This window comes from Enoplosus armatus, chromosome 2, assembly GCF_043641665.1.
Source record: "Enoplosus armatus isolate fEnoArm2 chromosome 2, fEnoArm2.hap1, whole genome shotgun sequence".
NCBI classification, from domain to species: Eukaryota; Metazoa; Chordata; class Actinopteri; order Centrarchiformes; family Enoplosidae; genus Enoplosus; species Enoplosus armatus.
This window is the reverse complement of record NC_092181.1, coordinates 18252782-18277638: the sequence shown is the minus strand read 5'-3', so window position 1 is coordinate 18277638 and position 24857 is coordinate 18252782. Positions and strand designations below refer to the sequence as shown.

The 24857-nt window shown below is 38.9% G+C and overlaps 1 protein-coding gene across 1 annotated transcript in view; it reads right to left on the bottom strand.

The window, feature by feature from the left end:
• The window catches only part of gstcd (glutathione S-transferase, C-terminal domain containing), a 46043-nt gene that overhangs the window by 4011 nt on the left and 17175 nt on the right, over positions 1 to 24857 (bottom strand). The window contains exons 5-9 of the mRNA XM_070924956.1: positions 10680 to 10795; positions 10284 to 10328; positions 9909 to 10037; positions 4234 to 4367; positions 1333 to 1363 (exon numbers count right to left, since the gene is read on the bottom strand). Coding sequence (XP_070781057.1) covers positions 1333 to 1363; positions 4234 to 4367; positions 9909 to 10037; positions 10284 to 10328; positions 10680 to 10795 — 455 coding nt within the window. The remainder of the gene's footprint in view (positions 1 to 1332; positions 1364 to 4233; positions 4368 to 9908; positions 10038 to 10283; positions 10329 to 10679; positions 10796 to 24857) is intronic.

Below are 24857 nucleotides of genomic sequence, written 5' to 3'. Positions count from 1 at the left end.
ACAAAACAAGAAAGCAAAATAGAAACAAGCTGAAAAAAATCTGACTCATGCCAAGCAAAATAAAGTCATGTCAGTTAGTGTTTAATGTTTTAGATTTATGGTGCATCCCAATTACAAATGGAGCCAGTTGCACCAGCTCTTCGCAAGGTCAAACTTAATATAAACAGGAAGAATCACTATATTAATAAGTTATATAGAGATTAGTCGTTACTAAATATTCACACACTCTTCACACTAACTGCAAGCTGTAACTGTTACTTAGCTAACTGAACCAACTCACAAAGCTAACGTTGGCTTGCTAATATAATGAGAACCGTAAAACGTGGCAGTGGTATATGGTCGATCTGACACGACACTTGATAAAAAAGCTGTTTAATAACGATGTAAACAGGAAAGATTTTAGATTACATTTCACAAAAATACCTCAAATTACAAAACGTTTTGCTAAATAAGCTAATAACATCAGTTAGTTTAGCTAGCATAATCAGATGTGTCTCATTCTGAAACATAATTTTCCATCATATTCATGTATGTATACATAAATAAAGAGTTATACCGACATTTACAAAGGACTGGAAGTTAAGTTTAATATATTGTTTGCCCTCCTAAAACTGTAATTATTGGAGGTTATGTTAAAATTGTGATGCTGCAGTAACTTCCTGTTCACACACTGTAGTCATGCTACACTTGTTTCCAAGCAACAAATTTACACATTACTTATTAAGTCTTTACTAGCTAAGACATCTTTTTAAGTTTTATTGGTGCAACACGGTTTAGCAAATCACGAGTTTGAAACTAGCTAGTAGTTACTAAGAATTCAGAAAGGACTTAATGCACAAAGTTAGTAGATGATTTACGAACAGCTAGTGCAACTCAATCCAGGTGTGTCTCTGTTTCTCAATTTGTTTCACATTTGAATCTCTTCTGGTCTCTGTGTTCGCTGCGTGTTGACAATTGTGGTATGAGAAAACACTTTCACCTTTCACTGGGTCATTGCACTCCGGTCCAGGTATGTGGAACTATAACTTTTAAACTAAATGCCTCCGATTCCATTAGACTTCTCTTGATGCAGCAGCATCTTAATAAAGAAGCAATTAGCGAGGAAGAAAAACTTGTCTCATTGTGTTGTAACAGAATATGTTCGACTCTAATGAACATGATGTTTTAAAATAAGTCATGACCCACAAAGGCATCTTTCGATGTGCTGAATCCGAAACCCAATCCTTGTAAAAAGTCAGGGGTGGAAATTCAGTATTCTGTACTTGATATTTTGCCTCAGTGCAAATTAATTATAAATGCAACAGCGGGATTTAATCACATTTAAAAGCATACCTTATAAGTCAGAGTCTCTTGGAACTTTTTGCTGTAAAAAACAGAAAAAAAATGTAATCAATACATTTGACTCCTGCATCTTCATCACTGGGCTTTAACATCAAAATATCTTCTATGTCAGACATTTACCTGCACAGTTCTGAGGCAGATATCTTATTTTAGGGGAAATCTCTTTACAAACAAAGTAGGAATATATCACCACATCTAAAGCTCGACAAAACACAAACAACAAACCACTTTCTCTCTGGAAAACTTTTATAAAAACAGGGCTTTTGCTATGACATGGGAGCAAAGTCAGCTTGTTTGAGATGGTTAAACGTAGTCAGATCATCGCTGAAGAGGGTCAGGGGTCAGTCAGGTCACATGGAGAGAAGTCTTAAGTTTAACTCAAACTGTTAGGGCCTTAATGAAATGAGCAGTTTGGTTTCACAGCTCATAAAAACCTGTGAACTGCCTGGAATGTCTACACCTGCAGAATATCCACATGAGTACGTGGAACATGGCCTCAGGGGAAAAAACACTAAAAGCAGCAAGACGAAGATTGACACAGTCAGGTGCGAAGGCCCCTCACACATACTGCATGACTGCACTCCATAAACACAGCTACTTGTTGTCCAATACAGCTGCAAAGTCTTTTTTTTGTCATTCTTTAATATTTTATGAGGAGTCAGGAGGGGTGAAGTGTCAAGTTAGCAGAAGTGAGGAGAGGAAAAATAAAGCATGTGAAATTTATACTGTACGCTGAGGGTCCTCCCCAAGGCACCACTTTAGAGTCGGTTATACAATGGCCAAAAAAATATGAATTCCTTGTTTGTTGGCAGGCGTCCCTTAAAATCACATATCAGAACATCGTAAACATAGCAACAGTGACCAGTTTAACCACTGGTAACCACAGAAATAAACAATATCTACGCTTCATGCTGCTTTACTCGTTGTGGTGAAATGAACCTAAACAACATTAGTTAAACTGATTCAGATTCAGTTTTATTAGTCATATGCAGGTTAACACAGGGTCAACGATACAATGAAAATGTGTTGGATGACAGGTCAGCTCAGCAGCAACAGGCACTAGTCATATGAAGATAAAATAAGATAAATAGATACAATATAATGAAATATAATACTATATAAATATAAGAAAATGTTAATATTGGATAATGTGTAAAAGTAAAAATGACAAGCAACACGAGATCCAAAAGTGACATATGTTGATTCTGAGCGGTAACTGTAAAGTTATAACAGTATGCCACTCATTCTCCACTGTCATATACTCCTACTCACAGACGTATACCAGTGCTAATTATGATATGCCGACGCTGTGCGCGACTTATAAATAACTTATCATTTCTATTTCCCTGGCAGATACCACTGTCGTGTGCCACTCTTGTCTGAACAACTGTCTGAATCTCTTCTGGTTTCTCTCTGTTGCTGGGTGTTGATGAGTGCGGTATGAGACATCACTTTCACCTTTCACTGGACATCATTGCACTCCGGTCCAGGCATGTGATGCCTCCGATTATGTTGTACTTCTGTTGATGCAGAGGCGTCTTAACTGAGATTCAATTAGTGAAAGGAAAATCTTGTCTCATTGTGTTATGTATGCAAGTATGTCAAATGATCATCAGTCATCAGTCAAAGTCATGACCCATGAAGGCGTTTTTTCATGTGCATATAGTTGCATACCACCGGTGACACTCTTGTTTTACGGCCATATGCTCATTCTGTGGTATGCCTCTTTGACTTTTTTGCTGCTGTTCAACCAACTTATTGAACGTGAATTGAAGTCAATCAAGTTTATCACCAACAGATTTATTTTAGTGAAGACAGAAAAAGGCACTTATTGAATGACTGAGTAAAGAAACAACACTCGACAAACTGGACGACAAGCAGTCTGTGACTAGAGTTGCAACCCCTGAAATCCAGCAAGAACACAAATTCTCGCATGTTTCTGTTTTTTGAAGAATCATTTTCACTCAGGCACGTTGCACTATTTTGCTGTTTGTGCTGCATTTTTGGACAAAAGAAAAAAAGAACTGCTCCTGCTATGTCAAAGTTAAAATAATCATAAAGAGAACGATGGGCAGCAACTAAATCAGAAAAAAAAGGACTTCATCCCAGACCGTAACAATCAGTTACAATGTGTATCTCCACCTCAACTTGCTAGTGATCACAGTCTCTCAGTTGCTACAACAGCAATCCTTGACAACAGTGTTTTATTTTGAAGCCTTCAGCATCCCAAAACAGTTTAAGCGGCATACTACCTTGTTGTGACTCTTAAGCCATTACAGTGCTATTAGTCAACAGAGTGCTGCTATGGCAACAGGATCAACCCCATTAAAGTAAAGCCTCTCACTTTTCCTCCTCTGCTTGTTTCTTCCATGTCTATCTAAATAGCATCATACTACACTGGCTCGCATCATCGCCAGGACTGAAAGCAAAGTTGTTAATTATCTATAACACTACGTATAATAAAGTGATTCCACCAAAAGTAGCTTTTTTTGTCTGTAGCTCCATCTGGATTTTGCCATCACTCTGTAATATCTAAGACAGCCTCTGCATAAAGAGCCATATTCTCTGCTGCTGATAGAACGAGCCGAGGCGAGACCCTGTTGCGGAGGCGATGTGACACTGCTGCCTCATACTGTCAGTGGTGATGATAAGACACACGAGGTGAACAAAACACAGTCACAAGAGATATTGATTGTGTGTATGTGTGACAGAGAGTGAGAGTGACTGTGAAAATGATGGGGAGCGAGAGCCCCAAAGGAGAAACTGAAAAAATTAGTAAGAGAGAGAAGAGAAGCATCGATGCTAGCAGGGGTATAACAAGAAAACAACGAGGTCTGAAACAACAACACTGAGAGGTGACACTGGACTGAGGCACGGTGAGCAGGTACAAACCTCTTGGGGAAGGTGAACTTGATTGCGTTCTGGATGAAACCGTAGCAACAAGGACTGATAACAAAGGAGGCTCCTGCCTGGATGCAATGCTCCATCACCATGTCTGTTGCAATGCCACATGCATGGAGGGCAACCTGAAGTGAAGCAGACAAAGAAAACAAATACAAAATGTGTTAGTTAAGCTTTTTTGAAAACCGTCTTTGTGCAACAGCAAGACCAAACCTGAGAGCACTTGAAAGTTTGCAATCAATCCCACTGATTACTTCATAATGGCTGCTGCTATTAAATACATCTATGCCCTCAAAGGTGCAGACTCTGGGAGTTAGAGCAAACAATTAAGTATCAGTGCTTTAGGAGCGGAGGCACGGATGCATCAGGATTCCCACTGAGTGAGTAAACTGTGCATGGTGATGAACACCTAGCTATGCATTAGTAATGGTGTGGTTATATATTGGATCACGGACAGGGACAAAAAAAAACAATATCATGGCGTGTCTGCATTCCAGCCGGTTCTTTCACCCAGTCCATCTGCAAAAACCCATTATGACTCCTCAAAGGCAATGAGTTTAATATCAGTGGTAAAATAGATGATTTCCTCTCAAGCATATATGAGCTAAATAGCTCTGCTAATGATCCAAATAAAAAGCATTATCAACAGTCTGATGTGACAATGGCTTCTCGGACTCACCGAAATTAACTCTGTCTAACGAGGTTGTCAGGTTGAGTCTGAATCTACTACCTGTTGCCTTGACAGCAGTGCCACAAAGTAGAAGTTCGAGGCGGTCAGATTAGGGAAGATATCAACACGCTAAACATGGCCCACTCATAAAATCAATGAAATGTCTAGGTGGGGGTACATTTCTAAGAGACACATAAGCTCACCCTGGAAATTGCTTGGCTACAGCAATCCTTCAGCTCAAACTACACAGGAAATTAAAAGGGTACACTGAAAACAAACATTTTTATGTGTAATTCCATGGTCTATACATGGAAATGGGTTTTCTCAACCGCATGAAGAGCTCCACATGGAACTGTGATGTGTTTGTTCATCACCAAAGTTGGACTTAGGGGTCCCACATGACTTTTGCGTGGCTGACTGTTTGGAAAATTGGGTTTTGTATGTGTTTTGACATAATGGTTCAGCTTTTGAGGGTATTCAATACAGAATGCTGTGATGAGTTGAGTTTGTTGACTAAGCTGCTGCCCAACAAACCTCACTTATAATAAATAAATAATAAATAATAAAGTATTTCTGATCTGACTTGTCTGACGCCGACTTCCCCACCTGCAATATCTTGCTCGCTTTAAACTCGAAGTTAGACTCTGCACATGAAAGAAAGTAACCAGAAAGTGTAAATTGGGGAATTAACATCAGTTACCTGCATGGCCGTGGGTCTATTTGACACCTAATTTTCTATCCTTCATATATTCATGGCATCAGAACAAAACGCCTTGCTTATATTGTTCCAACAGCATGTCTCAGACTGCTGATTTGAGGAGTCGCTGCTATCAAAGATTGCATGATGTTACGCCCCCCACATCTAAAGAAAAAATAATTAACAAAGTAACACCATCGCTCTTACCCAGCTGCTTAATGTCGTACATTAGTCATGCTGTGGTAAATCCTAATTACATTTTATAACCTTTAGCCTTGATTTAACACAAACACACATGACTCAACCAAAATAAATGCACACAACTAAAACAAAACACATTCTGATATGTTTTGATAACTAATTATGCATCTCCAATTCTTGATTTAGAAAGCACCCTTGCTTTATCAATGGGTAATATTTTTTTTGTCTGTAAAAGCAATATTGATGAAGCTGTGCCCCAGCCCAATACGTTTTGTGAGATACTAATTAAAAATGGATCATGGACGGTGAAAATATATGCAACGCTGATTTAAAACCATCTTGCAGATGTACAGTATTTCATACATGCCCTGCTAAGCACACCTCTGCACAAACATTTCACTGGAAGAAGAAATCATGAATCAATATGCAACAACCAAAGGAACAAGGGCCATTTATAGAGCTGGCTCTTATCTTATATTAATCGTTCTTTTGGGGAGAGGAAAAGCTGTTTCCATCCGTATCTTTCTCTCAATAATCACATCACAGAAATAACGAGGCTTCATTATTCACTCTCATTCAAGTAATTACATCCCTCTCCAGTCCTATCTGGGCCCGAGTCAGAACAAGTTCCTGCAATACAGCTAACTACTAATACAGCTAACAGCGTGTTGCAAGCCCCATTCTGTTGCAGAAGGGTGTGATTCAACAAAGCTTTGGTGTCTTTCTTGCGTATCTGTTGGAGTTTTAAATGTTCGGTTTGTTGCACAGATTTCATTACGATATCATGCTTAATATTACCTACCAAGTCAAGAAAAACAGGAAAAAAAAATCAGGTCTATCAGCAATATGGTATGTGTGTCTTATCTTGCATGTTTGTACTCCCATAGACCAATATGTGCTTATTTGTGTGGACCAGACTAGAATAAGCGTGATTACATAGAATCAAAGACTTGTTTTCGTCTCAAAAGGTGGATGCGATGTTGCATTTCACTGGAGATAAACAGACTCAATCTTTAAGTCTTAAAAAAAGTGGAGTCTTTAAATGACACCAGCATTGGAATTACAGCTGATAAAGCCTTATTGGAATTGATCAATACTTTTTTTTTTACATAAGTCTTAAAGCAATAACAGCAAGTACATTTTTCCTCGCACAAGCATAAAGAAGTCAACTGAAAGAATCAATTGCAAACAATCAGCCCCTTAAGCAGAACCAATAAAGAACTTGGATCCGATAAAATCCAAGTCAACTTCAAGCTCCACAACTTTTCCTGCCTCCGAGGTCTGTTGGCTCAATGTTATCTGACAGAAGAAAGAATAAAAACCAAATACACTGTACGTAGAGGCTGCTTCTGATACCAGTCCAACACCAGAGGCATGCAACTGCAGCCAGGAAGAGCAGACATTGACTAAGAATAGGGACACCTCAACTTAATTAGCCTGATTAAATGAACGTGACTAAAAATGGGACCATTTATTATACATAACGGGATTAAAATCAGTGTGATGGGTGGCTCCTTCAGGTAGAATTGTCTGTGTCATGCAGGAAGAAGCTACGCCAACAGCTGAGGCTACATAAATGTTGAGGTACGAATCTCAAGCAGTTCAGAAAAGGAGGAACTTAAGCACCTGTTTCATACATAAATCTTAACATTCATGTAGCGTGTGAATAAAAAATCCTTGTGTGTGCTCATACACTCTCTGACTGGGCTACAAAACCCCCCCACACACACATTGTAGAGAAGAATAATCTGTGTTGTTTGTTTCTTGCCAAGTGGAGCGGGTCTCAGCGGAGTGACAATGCTGGAACAATAGCTACTTCTAATTACAGCAGGTACATATATATATATTCCTATTTGTCCCAGAGAGAGTGAAAGTGAGGCTACTGGAACTGGCTTTTCTGAAACTGGGCTATGACACATGGCAGGAAGATGGATCTCCCCACCATGTTTGGGGGAAGACACTGCCCTGAGACACATAAATAACGACAATGATCAAGAGTGATGATGATGAAGATTTTATGGGAGGGTAGAAGACTCTACATAAGGTAAGTGAAGCATTTTCCTTTAAGTCCCAACGACCTGTTTTTTGTGTGACACCAAATTTTAATAGCCCATAATCAACCACAGTTAAGGACCTATTTGCTCTGAATTGATTGTAATCATCAGTTCGAGAAGTCAAGAGCTCTGTAGATGAAAGTGGGTTTTTAAATAAGGGTTCTGACTTGCAGTCAGAGAGTGCTACTCAATGCTGAATTGTAGTTAGTTTTAGCCCCATTAAAGGCAGAATGAGTCGGCCTGTATTTTCTTATTTTGGTGTTTCTGGGCGTCAACCTTTGAGCAGTGGGTGTGTAGCTCCCAGCCAATAGCAGCGCGGAGGATGTGAGGGCGGGACTCTATAAAAACGTAGCGACCAGGTGCCACATTGTAAACACGCATCCAAGAGGAAGCCAGGAGCCGGAGCCAAGTTTGAATGTCGTGTTTACAAACCGCAACCGGCAAATCCTACTCATTCTGCCTTTAAGCACAGAGATTGAAAGCTAGTAAAATATTTATTCTGTTGTCGCAGGTGTCTATGCAGAATTAAACACATTTGCTAAGCCACATCTTTAAGCTTAACAAACACACAACAGGCAGAACTGCAGTCTTGGCAGAGATGTTGGTGTAAAAAATGTGTGATGAATTAAGAAGTAAAAAGGGTGACATGGCCAAGTTGCCTGCATAAAACTTGAAATGGCTTGCAACCACTTTCACTTTTACAAACACTTTCCAAAGATTACTCTTTCCTTTCCACAGATGACTCCTAAGCCTTCAATAAGAGCATAACTCTTAAGACCTTGGCAAAACGTTTTTGAAAGCAAACCAAAAGCATCTTTGGATAGCAGATTTTTAAAGCAAACAAGAAGAAACAAAGACAAGTGAGCAATTAATATTCCTCATTGAAGAGATCCTTTAACCCTGACATTACATTTGTCCTTCACTCTCTGGGTAAAACTACCTGTTGGCTTTCCAATAATCAGAGATGGGACTGTGACTTAAGTGCAGAGCACTAAAAGGGTTCTGATTAGAAGCTCCACTTCAGGAAATGAAAAGCCATCTTAGCTGCACTGACAAAAAGAATTGCATGTTGGCTTTTTCAGTTTCTGGAAAAAGATGAGGGAGTGACATGTCTCTCTATGTGATGTGTGGCTGCGCTTCTCTGAAATATATAAATATTTGTTATACTAAAAATACAACGTTCAGACACATTGCAGACAGAATGTGATTGTGGCAAAGCAGAAGCAGTGTTAATCAAAAGGTGTTCATGTCTCTGTTTCAATGCATCGTCAGAAATTAGAAGCATTATGTTATTGACTGAATTATTATTATTCTACACATTTAAACAGAAGAGGTAATGTTGTTACCTGTTGTTAAAAAAATGTTTAAAAAAAGGTCATGAAAGCCAACTGATTGCAACTGTTTTGACAGCAATGCTTTCAAGCATCATGCTTGAACTTCTTAAATAAATTATAGCAATATGGAACTGGATGATTACTCTGTTGTTAAAGAAATGTAATGCTGTAGAATACATTGTTGTCATAGAAACACATTTGCTCCATAGGATGATCATTATGGCTTTGGGAGTGCAATAGTTTTATTCTCTGTATTTTCATGGACAAATAGAGATTTTGCCTCCTAAGCTTTATGGTTGCACACCAACTGTTATTGCTAATTACATACGAACATGTCATTGGTGAGAGGGGAAAGCAATTTCATAGGCTTAAAAAAAATCAAATGTGGAGATTGAAAATTGGATTGTGATTACATTTTAACAATGCAAATGACATGAAACAAAGGAAATTAAATCAGTACTGCTATATTATACTAATTAGAATAGCATAAAAAATATAGCACAGTACAGATAATATTGTGACTAGCAATATCATCATTTTATTTTCACTTACAGCTATGGTTTAATTTTAGTGAGTTAACATTGCCTTTGTTTGCAATACTTTAATACTCACAGTTACAGTTACCAGTTTCAGTCATCTGAAATGGTTACAATATATGTTATATATGTTTATAGAATAGTTTTTCTTATAGTGTTACTTGCTACGCTCACCCCAATGTGAAAGGGTCCGGTGAAGTAGTCCAAATTGGCCTGAATGAAGCCGATGTTTTTCAGACCGAGCTCAGCACCACGACTCTGGGCCCTGACCAATGACTCTTCTTTGTTCTCTATCAGGAGGACCTTGAATAAAGACAGAAAAAACTCACACAGCTGCATGTAATTGCACGACAGCAGTATTGTGGCGATGTATTTAATGATTAATAATAATCACTCATCAATTGTTTATCTGTTAATCTTTTAGTCTTTAAAATGTCAAAAAAATAATGACAAATGCCTGTCAAAAGTCTCCAAAATGTTTATTTTGTCTGACAAAAAAAAAGATGTGTGACGCCACACACACATCTGCACAAATACGTTACTAGTTACCTTGCAATCTGGAAGTGTGTGAGCCAGAACAATCCCAACATGGCCCTGAGAGACAGCACAAAGAAAGAGAAAGAATAAACTCTTAATAACAATAACAGCACACATGAAAGAGGCATCAATAGAGTTATGATTTGTGCTGCCCTTTTCAACCAAGTACTGACCCTTTAGCCATGCAGGGCTAACGCTCTGAGCATGCATTTTCATGAGTGCAATTACCAGTCTGTCTGTGTAGACCGGCACAACAAAAGGAATTTAAAGAGGAAAGAACAAGAACAGCGAATATGAGAACTAGTTCCTTTCAGCTGGCTGCTAATGGAGCAGCAGTCTAATGTGGCCATGGCCAGGCACAGTGATAAATATACATGCATAGCTGGACTGACGGATGAAAACACGTACCGTTCCACTGCAGAAATCCACAACTGTGTACCCTGGTCTGGCTAGCTGCGTAACCATGGCAACCAAGTTATTCAGCTGTTGCCTCTTCCTGACTGCACGGATATTTGACATTTTCCCTGCAAAAGAGCACAAGTTCTCATTGCATCTGAGCATAAAGTGGGAAGCAACAGGTTTTCTTTTTTACAGGCAATTAATTTGAAAACTCAATTAAAGAAAAAACTAAAGTCTGCCAGAGAAGAAAGCTATCAAACATAAATGGAATTTCGTTATGATTATGAAAACCTTTTTGTAGCTTGGCTGGTTCTAGTCAAAATTAACTCATTACAATAAACTCAACAACCAAAAGACATCAGAATACTTACTAAAATCACACCACACATTTTTCATTACTCTAATGTCTTCTTTTCCTTTGCTGTCAGTGAGCAAATAGTCCTCCACCCCCTAGCTGCTAAAATTTTGATTTACAACCAGCCATTTCAGGTAATGGTTATAGCACATAGATGAAAAGGCCCCCACTCTCTCATCAGCATATTTCCAGCCAATTGCCAACTAGGGAGTGCAAACAATCTTTCAACATCATCAAAAACAAGCCTCAGAGCCAAAATCAAGTGTCCTCCTTGTTTGTGGCAGAAGTTTCTGCTGCTGTGCGAGCAGTATGTACCCCATTAACTCAAAGCACAGTCTCCTGCATCTTCCTCTCACGTCTTCTAGCACGCCACATCGGCAGTGAGCCGTTGACGTGCTGTGCCGATGCCATCTCTGGTCCATAAATCCAGAGTGATGTGCGTTTCATTTACCCGAGAGTCACGCACTCATCTCCACACAACTGGAATATCAGAAAAAATATTATTTCTATACTTTTCCTGCTCACACTGCTTTGTATATGACAACAGGGGAGGAGAGGGAGCGAAAGAGATTTTTCATTCCATCAACATGAATAGGAAATTTCATAGTGGCATTATTCAAGGTCTCATACTGGCTGTTGTTGAGCTGATCCCAGTTGTAGAGAGAGCACAATAAAGAAAGTGAGGGATGAATTTAAATACAGAGAAACAGCAGGAAGGTAATTGACAAGACTCTGCTCTTCATTTGGATGAGTAATTCACACGGGTGCAGACACTTCTATGTATCAGCTCCAGAGAGGCTTCTGTATGGAGGCCTTTTGATGCATCTCATCACATTTAGATTTTAATTGCAAATTACATTACAGAGTGTGATAAAATTCAACAGGACAGAAAAAGGGAGATCCAAGAAATGGCTTAGTGTGGAAAAATGCAATAACCAAACAAAGTAACAGTGCAGATTATCAATCTAGGACTCTTGGTGTGATATAGAACACTTTAAACCTGCAATGATTGATTTTTTGGCCACTTGGGGGCAGCGGAAACAAGCTTTAAACAACACTGAAATACTATTACCTAATATAGAGCAACATAAGCATTCGTTTGGAGTTGTGTTACTGGGAACTTGATGAATGTAAGTGGAATATTCACTCGACTAGTAGCTCTGTTTTGGTCTCCACCAACTCCTGAGGGAAATCTCAGGCTCTTTAACTCTACTACGGTCGAGGCTTGCCGCGGTAGTCACACTGTGATATACAGTGTTCGGACACAGACCGATTACACACCGATTTCATTACTTGCCCACCGCCCCCACCTTTTTTGCTTTTAAAAAACAACGCTATGAGAGTGGTGAGAGTGAACCAAAACAGTAAAGTTGTGGGCCTGATAACTGAAACAATGAGCTGAAAGATTCTATAAAGTTTCGCAGAGCTGAGGGGAACTGCAGAGTTGGATGATAATGATATGTAGAGTCATCACTACAGGAGGCCACTTTCACATAAAAGTAGTCATGTGATCCATTGTTAATATAAAAATATTGGTTAAAGCCGTTATAAGGCCTGAAGGTTTTGCCCAAAACCTTATCTAGAAAAAGCCTAAAACTTAGTCTTTTGCCAAACATCCTGATTCCCAAACTTTCACTGTAAACTTGTTGATGACTTAATTGGTTGCTGATGTAGTTGTGAGTGTGCAAATACTGTTTTATGCTTCAAAGGCAAGCATGTGTGAGAGGCCACACAAAAGGGTCTAAGGTGTTTACAAATGGTTACCCAAGTGTATCAGGCACATCTTGAAGGTCGTTAATGTGTGCTGAGTGCAGAGAAACAAGAGACTGAGGTCAGTTACACAAGTCTTAATAAAATGAATCTGAAGTGCAAAAGGTGTATACAGTATTCTTTGTTTTAAGAAGTGTATTAATTGATTTTGTAGTCTGTGTGTGTGTGATTGACTTTCAGCGTTTCTACTCAAACAAGACTTTGTTTGGTGAAAGGTCACCACACAACTTAAGGTCAAACCCATAAGATACGTAGGACTGAGTGGGTGGCAGCAGAAGAGCTACCCACAAGCCAGTCGACCTCTCCCTTTGTTTTCAATTTCATTTTTCAATGCCGTTTCAGGGAAAAAAGTAACACTGAGAGAGGTCTTCAAAGTTCATGCCCTGGGTTGCCGTAATTGCATCAATATCATTAAATTTCAGATGAACATCATAAAGTATGTGTCAAACAGTTTAGAGGTCAGAAAGCCACAAGATGTAAAAAGACAACGTGGGAGTGGGAACACACTGTCGAGAATACTAGACATTTCCATGTAGGCTTAACGACACAAATAACATGAAGTTGTTTCATAAGGTCTTAAAATGTTCTTAAATTTCAAATGGTTAACCTATTAAGCAACATGGAACTTCCTGCAATATAATTCACTTCATATTTAAATTGGGGGTGGCAATCCCCATAAAAGATTTTCACTTTCAACCTTTAACCTCATTTCAGATTTTATTTAGTCCTCGCTTCCTTTCTTAACACCACTTTTAGGCGTGGATAAACTGAGTGGCTGATAAATATTTTACACTTAATTAACATGCTGATCTTCACTGGCTGTCACTTGAGCCATCGCTGAAAATAATGCTCAGTATCCGCATCAGCATTTTACTGTATTACATCCCAAGATGGAGACAAATATTGAATATTTGGAAATTCTGGGCTATTTTCACTAGTTCCAGACAAGATGTATCCCTTGACCCTGCCCCTTGCCCAAGAGGTAGTGGACCCCGGTAAGGTCAGAAGGTAATGCTCCTACATTGCTCCTTTGCCAAGAGGGTCACACAGATACAACTCATAGGCAAGCATCCTCCACAGGGTCTCCATGAGACCTCATCATTTGTCTTTCAGGAGGATCTCGGCACTGGATTGCAATCCACTTGCTAGACGGGGTGCTGATATTGGATGACTCGGTGGGACCCTGGATTGTGTTCAATGATGAGGTTTCTCAATGTTCAATGTCAGCATTTTTCATCAGTTATTCCTACAGTTTCCACACACAGCAAACACAGTATGATATGAAGTAAGGTTAGGAATAGAGTGTGCCATCGAGACTGTAGTGATGGTATGATTAAAGTTAGGCTGCTAAAACACACAAAGATTTGACTGTAGTGATGTTTAAACAAGCCTGAGAGTCTACAGCCACACTAGCATCTGTGAGACTGTATACTCAGGCACAGTGGTGCTTTGAGCTAAATGCTAATGCCAGCAAGCTAACATTGTCACAATGAAAAGGCTAACATGTTGACATTTAGCAGGTATATGTTTACCATGTTCCCCATCTTAGTTTAGCTTGTTGGCATGCTAACATTCTCTAATTATCTCTAAACACAAGTATTGGACAAATCTAAATTCTGACCTCATGATGGTGCTGGATATAAAGTCAGGGGATCAATCATCCTAAAGGGGGACATAAATGGCCATACCAATTTTTATGGCAATGCATTTAACAGTTGTTGAGATGAGTTGTTTTGACTTAAAACCACAAATGTGAAGCTCATGATGGCGCTAGAGGGAAAGTCAGGGGATCTTTCAGATTAATTCTCTGGAAAACATGATTGTTTGTACAAAATTTGTGCCAATAAGTTATCAAGGAAATTAACTAAAAGCCAAAAATGTCACTCTGCTGGTGGCACTACAGAAAAAGCAATCAGTGTCCTGTAAGGGACTGGGTATGTGAACCTTCTCTGTGACCCTTTGCAGGTAGCCCAGTCACAGCTGTTACTCTTCAAACACAAAATAAATTTAATGCATCTGTAATGTCCCAGTATTAGTCACCACAGCAGGAGGAGTATTTATAAATGCAGGACGTGGAGCCAGGCCTTCTGATTGAAGGATGGTTTCCCCGTTCAATAAGCAAAATCATTACATGAATCCATGATGCCAACCTTTCCAGTTACGCTAGAATACGCTCTGATGTGACATCTACCATTAGCATCAATGACAATGAATACAACCACGGCATCTGAATGAAGCTCAGAAGACTAAAACTAACACTTTTGACATGGAAACCTCAAAAGTTTTTTTTTTTACGAGCCCTAACTCACAAGAGAAAAACAATCACAGACCATGTAATTCGCAGAGAGCTCAGGAGGAGATTTTTTCCCCCCACATTTTTTCTCATGCATCCCAACTAGATCTACTGTCTTCCAGCCACTTCATAAACAGACGCAGCAATCACAAGTATGACAGAAACTGCCTGCAACTGTCATCTTGCCAGGCCCAAACGATCCACTAGTAAAGAGTTGTTGACAGGTGGACATTAACTCTCCTCCTCTGTCATTACTCACATCACATTTTATGTACAAGACCGAGGATGAGCTTCAGTGTTTTAGCAATTAGTCAGGGATTGTCACTTTTTTTTTTTTTTTAGCATTGAGCCATGTAAATATAAAAATGCAAATAAACATGCATAAATTATCACTGAAGGGGTGAAAATTGAGACAAGTTAGCTATACGCCCGAGACCACGTTACAGGAAATTAAAGACTATAAAAAGCTGGATTCGAAGACTCTTTTCAAACTGAAACTTGGCATCATTGAATTTAATCCTCTGACAAACAATTACACTGGAACACAGTAACAAAATCTGGCCAACCCTTACAGAATAATAAAACCATAATTTATTACAAGCAAAACCAATAAATCCACCAATGTCTGAATATTCTTTTACTTGTTTCCAACACAAACTTCAAAGCGAATTTCAATAATTCTTTCTAGAAGCCTGTTTATGTTTTGTTTGAAGACACTCATTTCTGAACAAAATCCTGAAACTCATCAAACTATGTTTCTTATTTGACTGTATATTTTTGTTTGTATATATCATTTTCAACATAATTACAACATTCTGTGGATTTCTGGATTTGCCTGCAGTGCGAGGACATTTATTTCCATCGTACGTCCTGGCCAGCCACAATCCAAGTCTTCCTTTGCAGATGAAAATGTAATTACTTCCTGTTTCCATCTTAGGTTTGCTTGACCTCTCTGTATAGTCTGCTGTTGACATGTTCCGTTGGTTGGAATCTGATGGGGCTCAGATGTTTTCTCCTGAAAATAATTTTGTGTTTAACCTCCTTCCACAGGCTGTTGGGAGCCGCAAGCAGAATATTCTGATGCTGGTGGTTGTTTATGAACATCGGCACAGACATCATCCCATTCCTCAGATAACTACTGGCACAAAGCCAGAGATGACAGAACCAGTAAGAGTCTTGGTATCGGAAAAAACAAGTTTTCTGTTTTTCCAGCAGGTTGACTCTGCCTTGACATCTCCCAATGCTCAGTGAGGAGAAAATGTGCTGTGGCTGCGTCATCGTGGGGCGACTGAGGATCCATTAGCCTGTGTGTCCTCTGCTACTAAAAAAGGTACCTACCACTGCTGCTGGCAGTGAGCCCTGATCTCTTCCTTTTCCCCCTGATGCTGCAGAACTGCCCGGGGCCTTATCAAGCAGGTCCATCACACAGATTAGAATGTAAACACGCCACAGTGGCACAGGGGGCCTCTGTTTGGGCTCTGCTGGATCCGACAGCTAATATCTCTCAGAGGACATGCTGGTTAAAAGAGCAAACATAAGGAAGGCTAAGACTCAAGTTTAGATTATGTTTTTAAATTTATGACTTCAATATTTTGGATCATTTGGATTTTATGTTTTGAAAAATGATTCCTAACTCTAGTTATTGGCATATTGATCAAAATATAGGAAAAGGTTCTCTTCTAGAAATAATATTTGAAAGAGTGAGGGTTGAATTACATTTCAGGACAACTTATATATATTCATAACACTACATGCTCTCTTTGCAGCACCAGCTTCAGAGTGAGCATGTTATTTTAAAAATGACTTGTAATATGGATTATTTGTAGCCTTAATGTTAGGCTAGAAAAGTTTCCATATCTCACCATATGGTGAGTGCACCAGAGATACTCAGTAACCTACCGGAGTTATCTGTTGGCTCATGTTACGTGTTTTGCTGTCAAGGAGGGAATTCCTTACGAGTGGAAAGTGTCTCCAGACGTGTTTACCACAGAAATGTCCCAGACAGAGTCATGTGTCAACCACCAAGAAATATGGTGTCACAGGATGTCATGTTAGAAGACGGCAGGCCTGAAAGGACAGTCTTAAAAACACTTACATACCAGAGAAACCCTTTACATGGTTCTAAACCGCTTCCAAGAACGTGTTAGTTTATACATGAAATAATAGCACAAGGACTGAATAAAGACATTTTTGTTTATTCTTTATGCCGCAAACAAACTCATATTTTGTTGGTTAATTTGTATTTATAAATACATTTATTTATATTTAAATGTAACAATATATTATATTTATATCATATACTATAAGTCAATAAATATGGTATGTCCATCTACTTAAAAATATACAGAATATATGTCGATAGTAAAATAAATTAGACACTGGTTTATCCTGTGATGCCGTGATGTTTATGCTCTTCCAGGAGAAGGTAACTTTAATGATTTTTTTGAGCTCAAATTTTTTCACACCTTACAGTCAATTTAATGAAAACAAATAAGCAAAAAGCACAGGTCAATAAATCGAGGAGAAGCAGGGTCACTGAGACATGTACTTGCATCCAAAGTAAGCAAGACTTCTTTAAAAAGTAAGCCTTTGCGTTCAGTTTCATACATGTTAGTGTAATCAGAGTAAATGGAAATGATGCAGAATGTGCTCACGTTGGGTCGTGCACAATCAGGCCGTATCCAAGCACCCCGGATGTGTTCTATCATATAAGCAAACTATCAGTATAAGTGTTCAGTGAAGTGAAATAGGAACAGGAAGGTGTGGTGGCTCATTATCTTCTCAGCCTGACTGCTGCAGCCCTTCCGATCATATCATGTTTGAATGCCTGGATCCTGCTCAAGTAGTCATGAATGCCCCAGTCTGTCAGTTCAGCGAGGATCAGGTTGACTGTCGTTAGTCCTTCTGAGGAACAATAACAAAGTTTTCTTGTCTTGGCAGCTGCTCAGAACAATGCCGTGTGTGCCATAAAAACAAGGGTGGTGTGGGAGCTGTTGGCATGACTGGAGAGGTTAAAAACTAAAGCAAACTGACTCTAAAAATGAACCTGTTCACAGTGAAGTCCTGCAGCAGTGTTTTCACAACTGCTGAATGAAATATTTAATGCATACATTCATTAAGACACACCCGGTCCAGGTATGTGAATGTGCTATGCACCAATGAAAGGCTGGCTGATGCAACCATGTCTCCTGCTAAACTGCCTGGTGTGAGAGAGCATGCTATATTTCCTTTATGACTGGAGGAGTGCAAACTGCCATTCCCTTAAGTGCTGTGAACTGCACACATGGGTTCTGCAGGAGTAAATTGACCAACCAAAATAAAGAGAGTTCTTTACCACCAAACTGCCTGGAGCTCAGTAACACAAGGTAAAATGGATTACTAAGATTCTGACAAACGTGCATACAAGGGAGGCTACAGGCTTAAAAACATGGCACATATTCTAGCACTTAAATGAAGGGGGAAGAGCCTCACCTCTCCTCCTGACCTTCCCTTCAAAAATGTAAGTTTCTTTACATTTAAAACAAAAATGTGTCCTTCATTGAAACTTTATGATGGTTATAATTAGTGAACTCTTTAAACTCACAGTTTATATGGCGGCACCATGACAACAAATTGAAATATTATAGATGTTTTGTGCATTTGAAACATCTGTCATTTAGCCAATTTACACTCCAAATGACACACAGTTCATTAAAAACAACACGGAATAGGCCAATGAGACTATATTATAAAACAACATTTTACCGTAGTTTGTTGGTGTGTGCAGTTGCTACTCATGTGCGATGTTGTTAAGCCTGTAGCTTTCCTCGCGTACGCATTTGTCAGAATCTTGGTGATCCATTTTTACCTTTTGTTACTGAGCTCCAGGCAGTTTGTTTATTAGCCGGTAAGGACCTCTCTTTATATTGGTTGGTCCACATGTCGAAGTGTCCTTGGGCAAGACACTGAACCCCAAATTGCTCCCGATGGTTGGCCAGCACCCTCATACAAATGTGGAAGTAAAGAAGAAAAAGACAGACAGAAAGAGAGACATTTTTAAATGTGAGCCAACAAGTAAAATCAGCTTTCAATCGACTGAGGTTATCTATTCGGTGCTTGATTTGGCATTCATTCTGTAGAGGGACCCAAAATGCTGCATCACATTTCCAGAGTTGAAGGCACCTTCAACATATTTTTGACAAGATTTTGGCAGTAGCCCATGTTTTCGTGAATGGCCACAATATTTAGCTGGCAGGGCTTTAGTTTAACCTTGGCATGGACAACTTGCAATGTCTTCTCCATAATTTGAAATTTGAAATGGCTTGTTGGCACTTAGAAGTGATGCACTGGTGCAGAAAAGCTTGCATTTGGCCATATGTTCTTCATTATGGAAATCTATAGACCAAAGCATGAGGAAATGAACTTTGGCACATCTTTGCAGAGTGTTGATGGTAATTAACAACAGAAGAGAAATCAAAATTCACAGTCTTTTTATAATATTCTGGAAGAATCCTGAAAGCTGCAGCAGCACACAGCATAACTGCAATTGTGCTGTGAGGTATTTAGAAAGGTTTGAGGCAACACAGCACAAACACTGAGCAGTAACTAAATACAATCATGCGGAGAAAAAAAACAAAAACATTCACAATACTGAAAGCTCCAATTGTTGACAAGTTGTCAGAAAAACAAACACAAGTTTTCTTTCACAGCAACAGTCCCTGAAATGTTTTTATGTGTTTGCGTAAGACTGCGATGACAAGAAAAGTGAAAGGTAATGAAGACAAACACAAGAGGAAAAAACTTCTCACCGCGCATCCCTCAACAGCTTTGGAATGTCTGTCAAAACATGACCAGACGTAGCTGCAGGCGAGAGGTCTGCGTAATTATGGAACTCCCATGGTCCCTCTTACAGGTCGCAGCACATACCTAATTTGTCAACACTGTTTTGTTTCAAAAATGTGCAAGCAACCAAACTGAGACATTAATTTTGCTCTTCCAAACACAGTACGTCCACTTACTGATTTTTCCATTACTCGCGTACAGAGCATCAACACACGCTTGCACGTTTACATCAACTATTATGATGAAAATATGAATTTATGCCGGTGTGGCTAAAAAGATTTGTCAATAAAGTGATTCGTAGATTGAAAGAAAATTTACAGAGTTTGATAATCCATTCATGAATGCTGGTCACAGATTTGCTTATTTTTCTAAATTCTGAAACAGACTTAATGTAATCCATTCAGATTTTGGGGATTGTTTGTCAGTCAAAAAAATTCACTTTGGGCTTTGCAAACTTGTAACAAATTGATAAATAAATCAATAATGAAAATAATCATTCTTTGTAGCCCTAAATGCTAGCAAACCTAAACTGGCAATAGTTTATTTTCCGGATCCCATAGTCTCCTATAATTTGGAAAGAACTGATATTAAAATTCAAGAGGTAGTGTTGAGTTAGTGGACTTAATTAAATCATTCCAATTAGTTGTTTATTTCCTTTTTCCTTATTTTATGGAAACAACTTAAGCCTCAAAAAAAATTTCTCCATAATTGGTATGAAATTAAGTAGTTCTTTCCAGGAAAAGAAATTACTGCAAAACTAATCCAGCACTGAAGAGATTAACCTTATTTCATAGAAATTATTAGGACATTACAGACCTGCGAAAAGAAGTGTTGGATTGAAGTTAATATGTTGTGTGCCGTAACATGCCAAAGTGTCTAAATGTAGAGATTTTCAGCCTTTTGACACTGTTTCGGTTCACTGGACTGGACAAAATTACCAACAACAAGCACAACAGAGAGCCTCTCCAAACCTCACATTTATCATGGCAACAGGACTTTTTTCATCATCAAAGGGTATTTGTTTTGAAGAAAGTTTGATATTTCGGAAACATAAATGCTTTCGACTGAAAACTATTGATTGAAAATGTTTTAAAAGGGTGGCCAAAGTGTTGCCTTTGGCTCTCTTTGGCCACCAACATATCTTTGATATTTCCATTTCATTTCAACATTTATCAAAATAAAGTGTTGGCCAAGATAATCACACTATGACATTTTCATATTGGCACATGCCTTGTTTTGGCTCCCATTCACTGTGTAGGCTAAATGTTGACTTGCAGTCTGTCTCCTGAGTGATATTCACTGCACTGTTTGTAGTGGATTTTGGCAAAACAACATCTACACTCCACTGCTCTAAAACTTGAGTTTGGAATTGATCCGTCCTGTCAGTGAAGTAGTATTTGCCATGGGCAGAGAACATTTTTGTGGCTGTTCAGAGGATTCAAAAGTCTGAACTGCACTGATCCTGACCAATACATTCAGAGCTCAGCTCAAGTAAGGAATGAATGACCTGAGGCTACACATCGGTAAACCATGTCCACAAGGAAAACACAAGATTTTGCTCAGTTTGTGGAGTTTTGTGGATTTTACACTTTAATATATCAACCTGTGATATAACAAAAAGCAGAGTTGTTCTACCACAACAGACAAATCCAAATTAGTTGCAAAAGACCTTAGCTTTGATCAGAACACTAGTACTTCCCTCACTTTACCCTGTCCTAGAATGCACCACTGGAACCCAGAGAAAGCCACACGCCATCTGCTTCACAACTGGGAAAAATATGGAAGTAATCATTCCCATCCTGAGCTGAGGGCCCAGGACAGAAGAATGATTGAATATTCGTCCATTTGTCAAATGTCAACACTACATACAGTAATGTGTTATTGAAGCTACTGTAAGTATTCGCCAATTTCAATTTCCTGAACAAAAAATAAAAACGTACTTTTTAGTTTAGTTTACATTCTGTATCTCCTCCAAAAAATGCCTTCATTGCACCCTAAAGTGCCGGATACACTCCCAAACTGAAACACTTTTTATGCTACATTCCGTGTCTGCATACATGGACATGTTCACATGGCTGCGCTTACACGTCCTAAATTTTGGGCTGCACAAGGACAGTCTGTGCGTCCAGACCCTCGTGGACCTTTGCCACCACATGGATATGGAAAGTATCATTTAAGCTTTAGAGAGAAAATGTCAAGTGAGACACACACAATCATCCGAGAGCGATACGCTATGGATCCATCAACAACAGAACAAATATAACAGAGTTAAAATGTTCAGTCAATTAATCAGAAATAGACTGACAATGATATTTTCAAAGTCATATATTTTATAAACATACCAAGGAATATATTATTCACTGGCAATTTGTCATCAAGCAATATCTGCCATACTATAGATTTGAATCAGTCTTTATCTGTGCATCTGTGAACACTCTTGGGTTGTGGGTTTCCTGGTGGGTTTGGAACAAGATCTTTTGTATGGCACGCAAACGTGCAGGCATGAACAGTTTGAACAAATTGAGTCACATCTACATTTAAACATCACCAAAGACCTGTTTACACCACTGACTTGAATTAAATACAAAAACGGAAATAGTAAATTATTGATGTAGATTATCTGATTGCATGACCTAACTGTATGTACTAGATGTTTATTCACAACAGAAGGACTAATCAATGTTTTATTTCTCACAACTGCAATTCTGTAATTAAAAGGAGCAAAATGTTGATTAACTGTTATGGTCTACCCTTTTCTTCAGCACTATGTCTATAAAAACATGTATAATAACAGTATGAATGGAATACATGTTTTCTGAAAACAAAGTTTACAAAATATTTCAAATCCAGTTATTCTTCCTGGTATGTCTCCTGAAAACCTTCCCCCACAATTGCTCTTTCAAACTAAGTAGTTTGTTTTTATTCAGTGCACACTCTCCCCCTTCATCCATTGCTCTCTGTACTCTGCCAGAGCTGTCAAAGTCGGGGAGTAAGTGGCACAATGCTGGCATCTGTGGAGGGCCGTGTCAACCTCTTTTGGCCTGCCATCTTTGTAAAATCTTCCAGCCAGTATGGCTTTTAGCCCTAGCCTTGCAGTGCTAACTCAAGGATAAATAAAGGCTGGCTGGTGGCCCTGCCCCTCCTGGTTTTCTTACAGAAATGTTGGGTTGCTCAAGCCAGGGCCCCTCTACTGAGAGAAATAAAGGGATTTTCCCTTCAACTAGGCTTATACTGTCACTGCAGAGGGAGACTCCTGGTGTTTGAAAGGAAGGCTTCCACAACAAATACTCTTTTTTTTTGACAAAATTCAACTCTTTGTACCTTTAGTGTTGTCTGCAATATAGTTATTATAATTATTATATGTAATATGTATCGTATCAATTCCCTTATTATATCTGCAAATATCCTGGCACTGCACAGATATTCTTATTTAGGAAAGTGGGACGAGAATCAAGGGATTGCAGATTGGTCACAAACACAACATGTGCCCTTTGGATAATTAGAGCAGGATTTCGATGAATCATTATTCTGTATTACTGAGCCACCTACATACTAAAAACTAAAACAAAAAAAACACTTCATAAAAGCTATTGTTACTCTCCAATTCTTGCAGGTCCACAAAATCTTGGCCAACTCTCTCTGTTACCATTTCTCACAAAATATAAACCCAAACAACTAAATTAATACAATATGAAAGTTTGACAAAAGGATACGTTTGTGCCAGTAACTGAGCGTCAGGCCACACATGAACAATTATTATCTAAAAGCTATTAGAGATTTTCAAGATGTGATAAGGTAGAGCTACGGAGGCCCCTGCAACTTAGGGGGTTTATGCTTATTGTTAAATTCTCTGCAGATGCAGAAACAGGCAGAACACACACTAACTCACACACACATACACACTGTGACAACTCACCCCTATAGCAGAGTAAGCCAACACCATGCTGGTGTAAAAAACATGAGGAAATCTCCTCTAACAACAAAACATAGAACACAGACCACCGAGACAAACATGCCAAAATCCATACACAACCTTCTTTTGAGCCAAATTAGATGTGGGCACTGGGGGAGGCCCCCCCCCAACAAAAGGAGCACATCTCACAAAACACACTGAAACCAAATATGACACATCATCTATTACAGTGTTCACCAGATACAGAACATCATAATAAGCCTTGAGCCTCTCTTTGCTGACAGAACGAGGGATTTCAGTGAGATCGCTTTGTTAAGGGATTCGAAGAACAACATCACAAAAGTGATATGCCCTTCATGTCACAGCAGTGTTTATGGCCTGAGGTTGGGGGGAAGTGAAAAAGTGAAGTGGTTAAAATTGAAATGAGAATGCAGGTAGGCAGGCAAAGAAGGAGGTCAGAAAAGACAGAGATGTAAAGACACAAAACAAATAAAGAAATAAACCAGCACAGAGAAATAGACAAGAAAAAGATGAAGAAAACCAGACAGGAGAGATGAAAAGAAAAAAGAAACTGAAAAAATAAAAGAACAAACATAAAAAACACACGACTGCTTCTCACTCAGACCTGTTCTGTGAATGATGTGCTGTAATTAACAACAGTCTGAACATGTATTACATAACATGCCAAGCCACAAATTGTCCAAATGAAACTGACAGATGGATTGAGCATCTTTCCAAATGAAGTATCATGTTACTGTTTTCAACCTCGAGTTGCTAATTTAGGTAACTGAATTGGTTCAAGACTGCTGTTGAAGATATGATTCATCAACTCTGAATGTAGCTTTCACTCATTTTCCAGCGCACCCTCTGCTTTACATATGTAGCTCAGGATAAGTGCCGATCTCCATCTGTTCACCTCATTGGAATTGTTCTATTGACTTTTTTTTGTATTAATGCCTCTAATTATCACTTCACAATTGTGTAATGCAACTGAATGATAATGTGTAGATTTTTTAATAGTTAATATATTTGCCA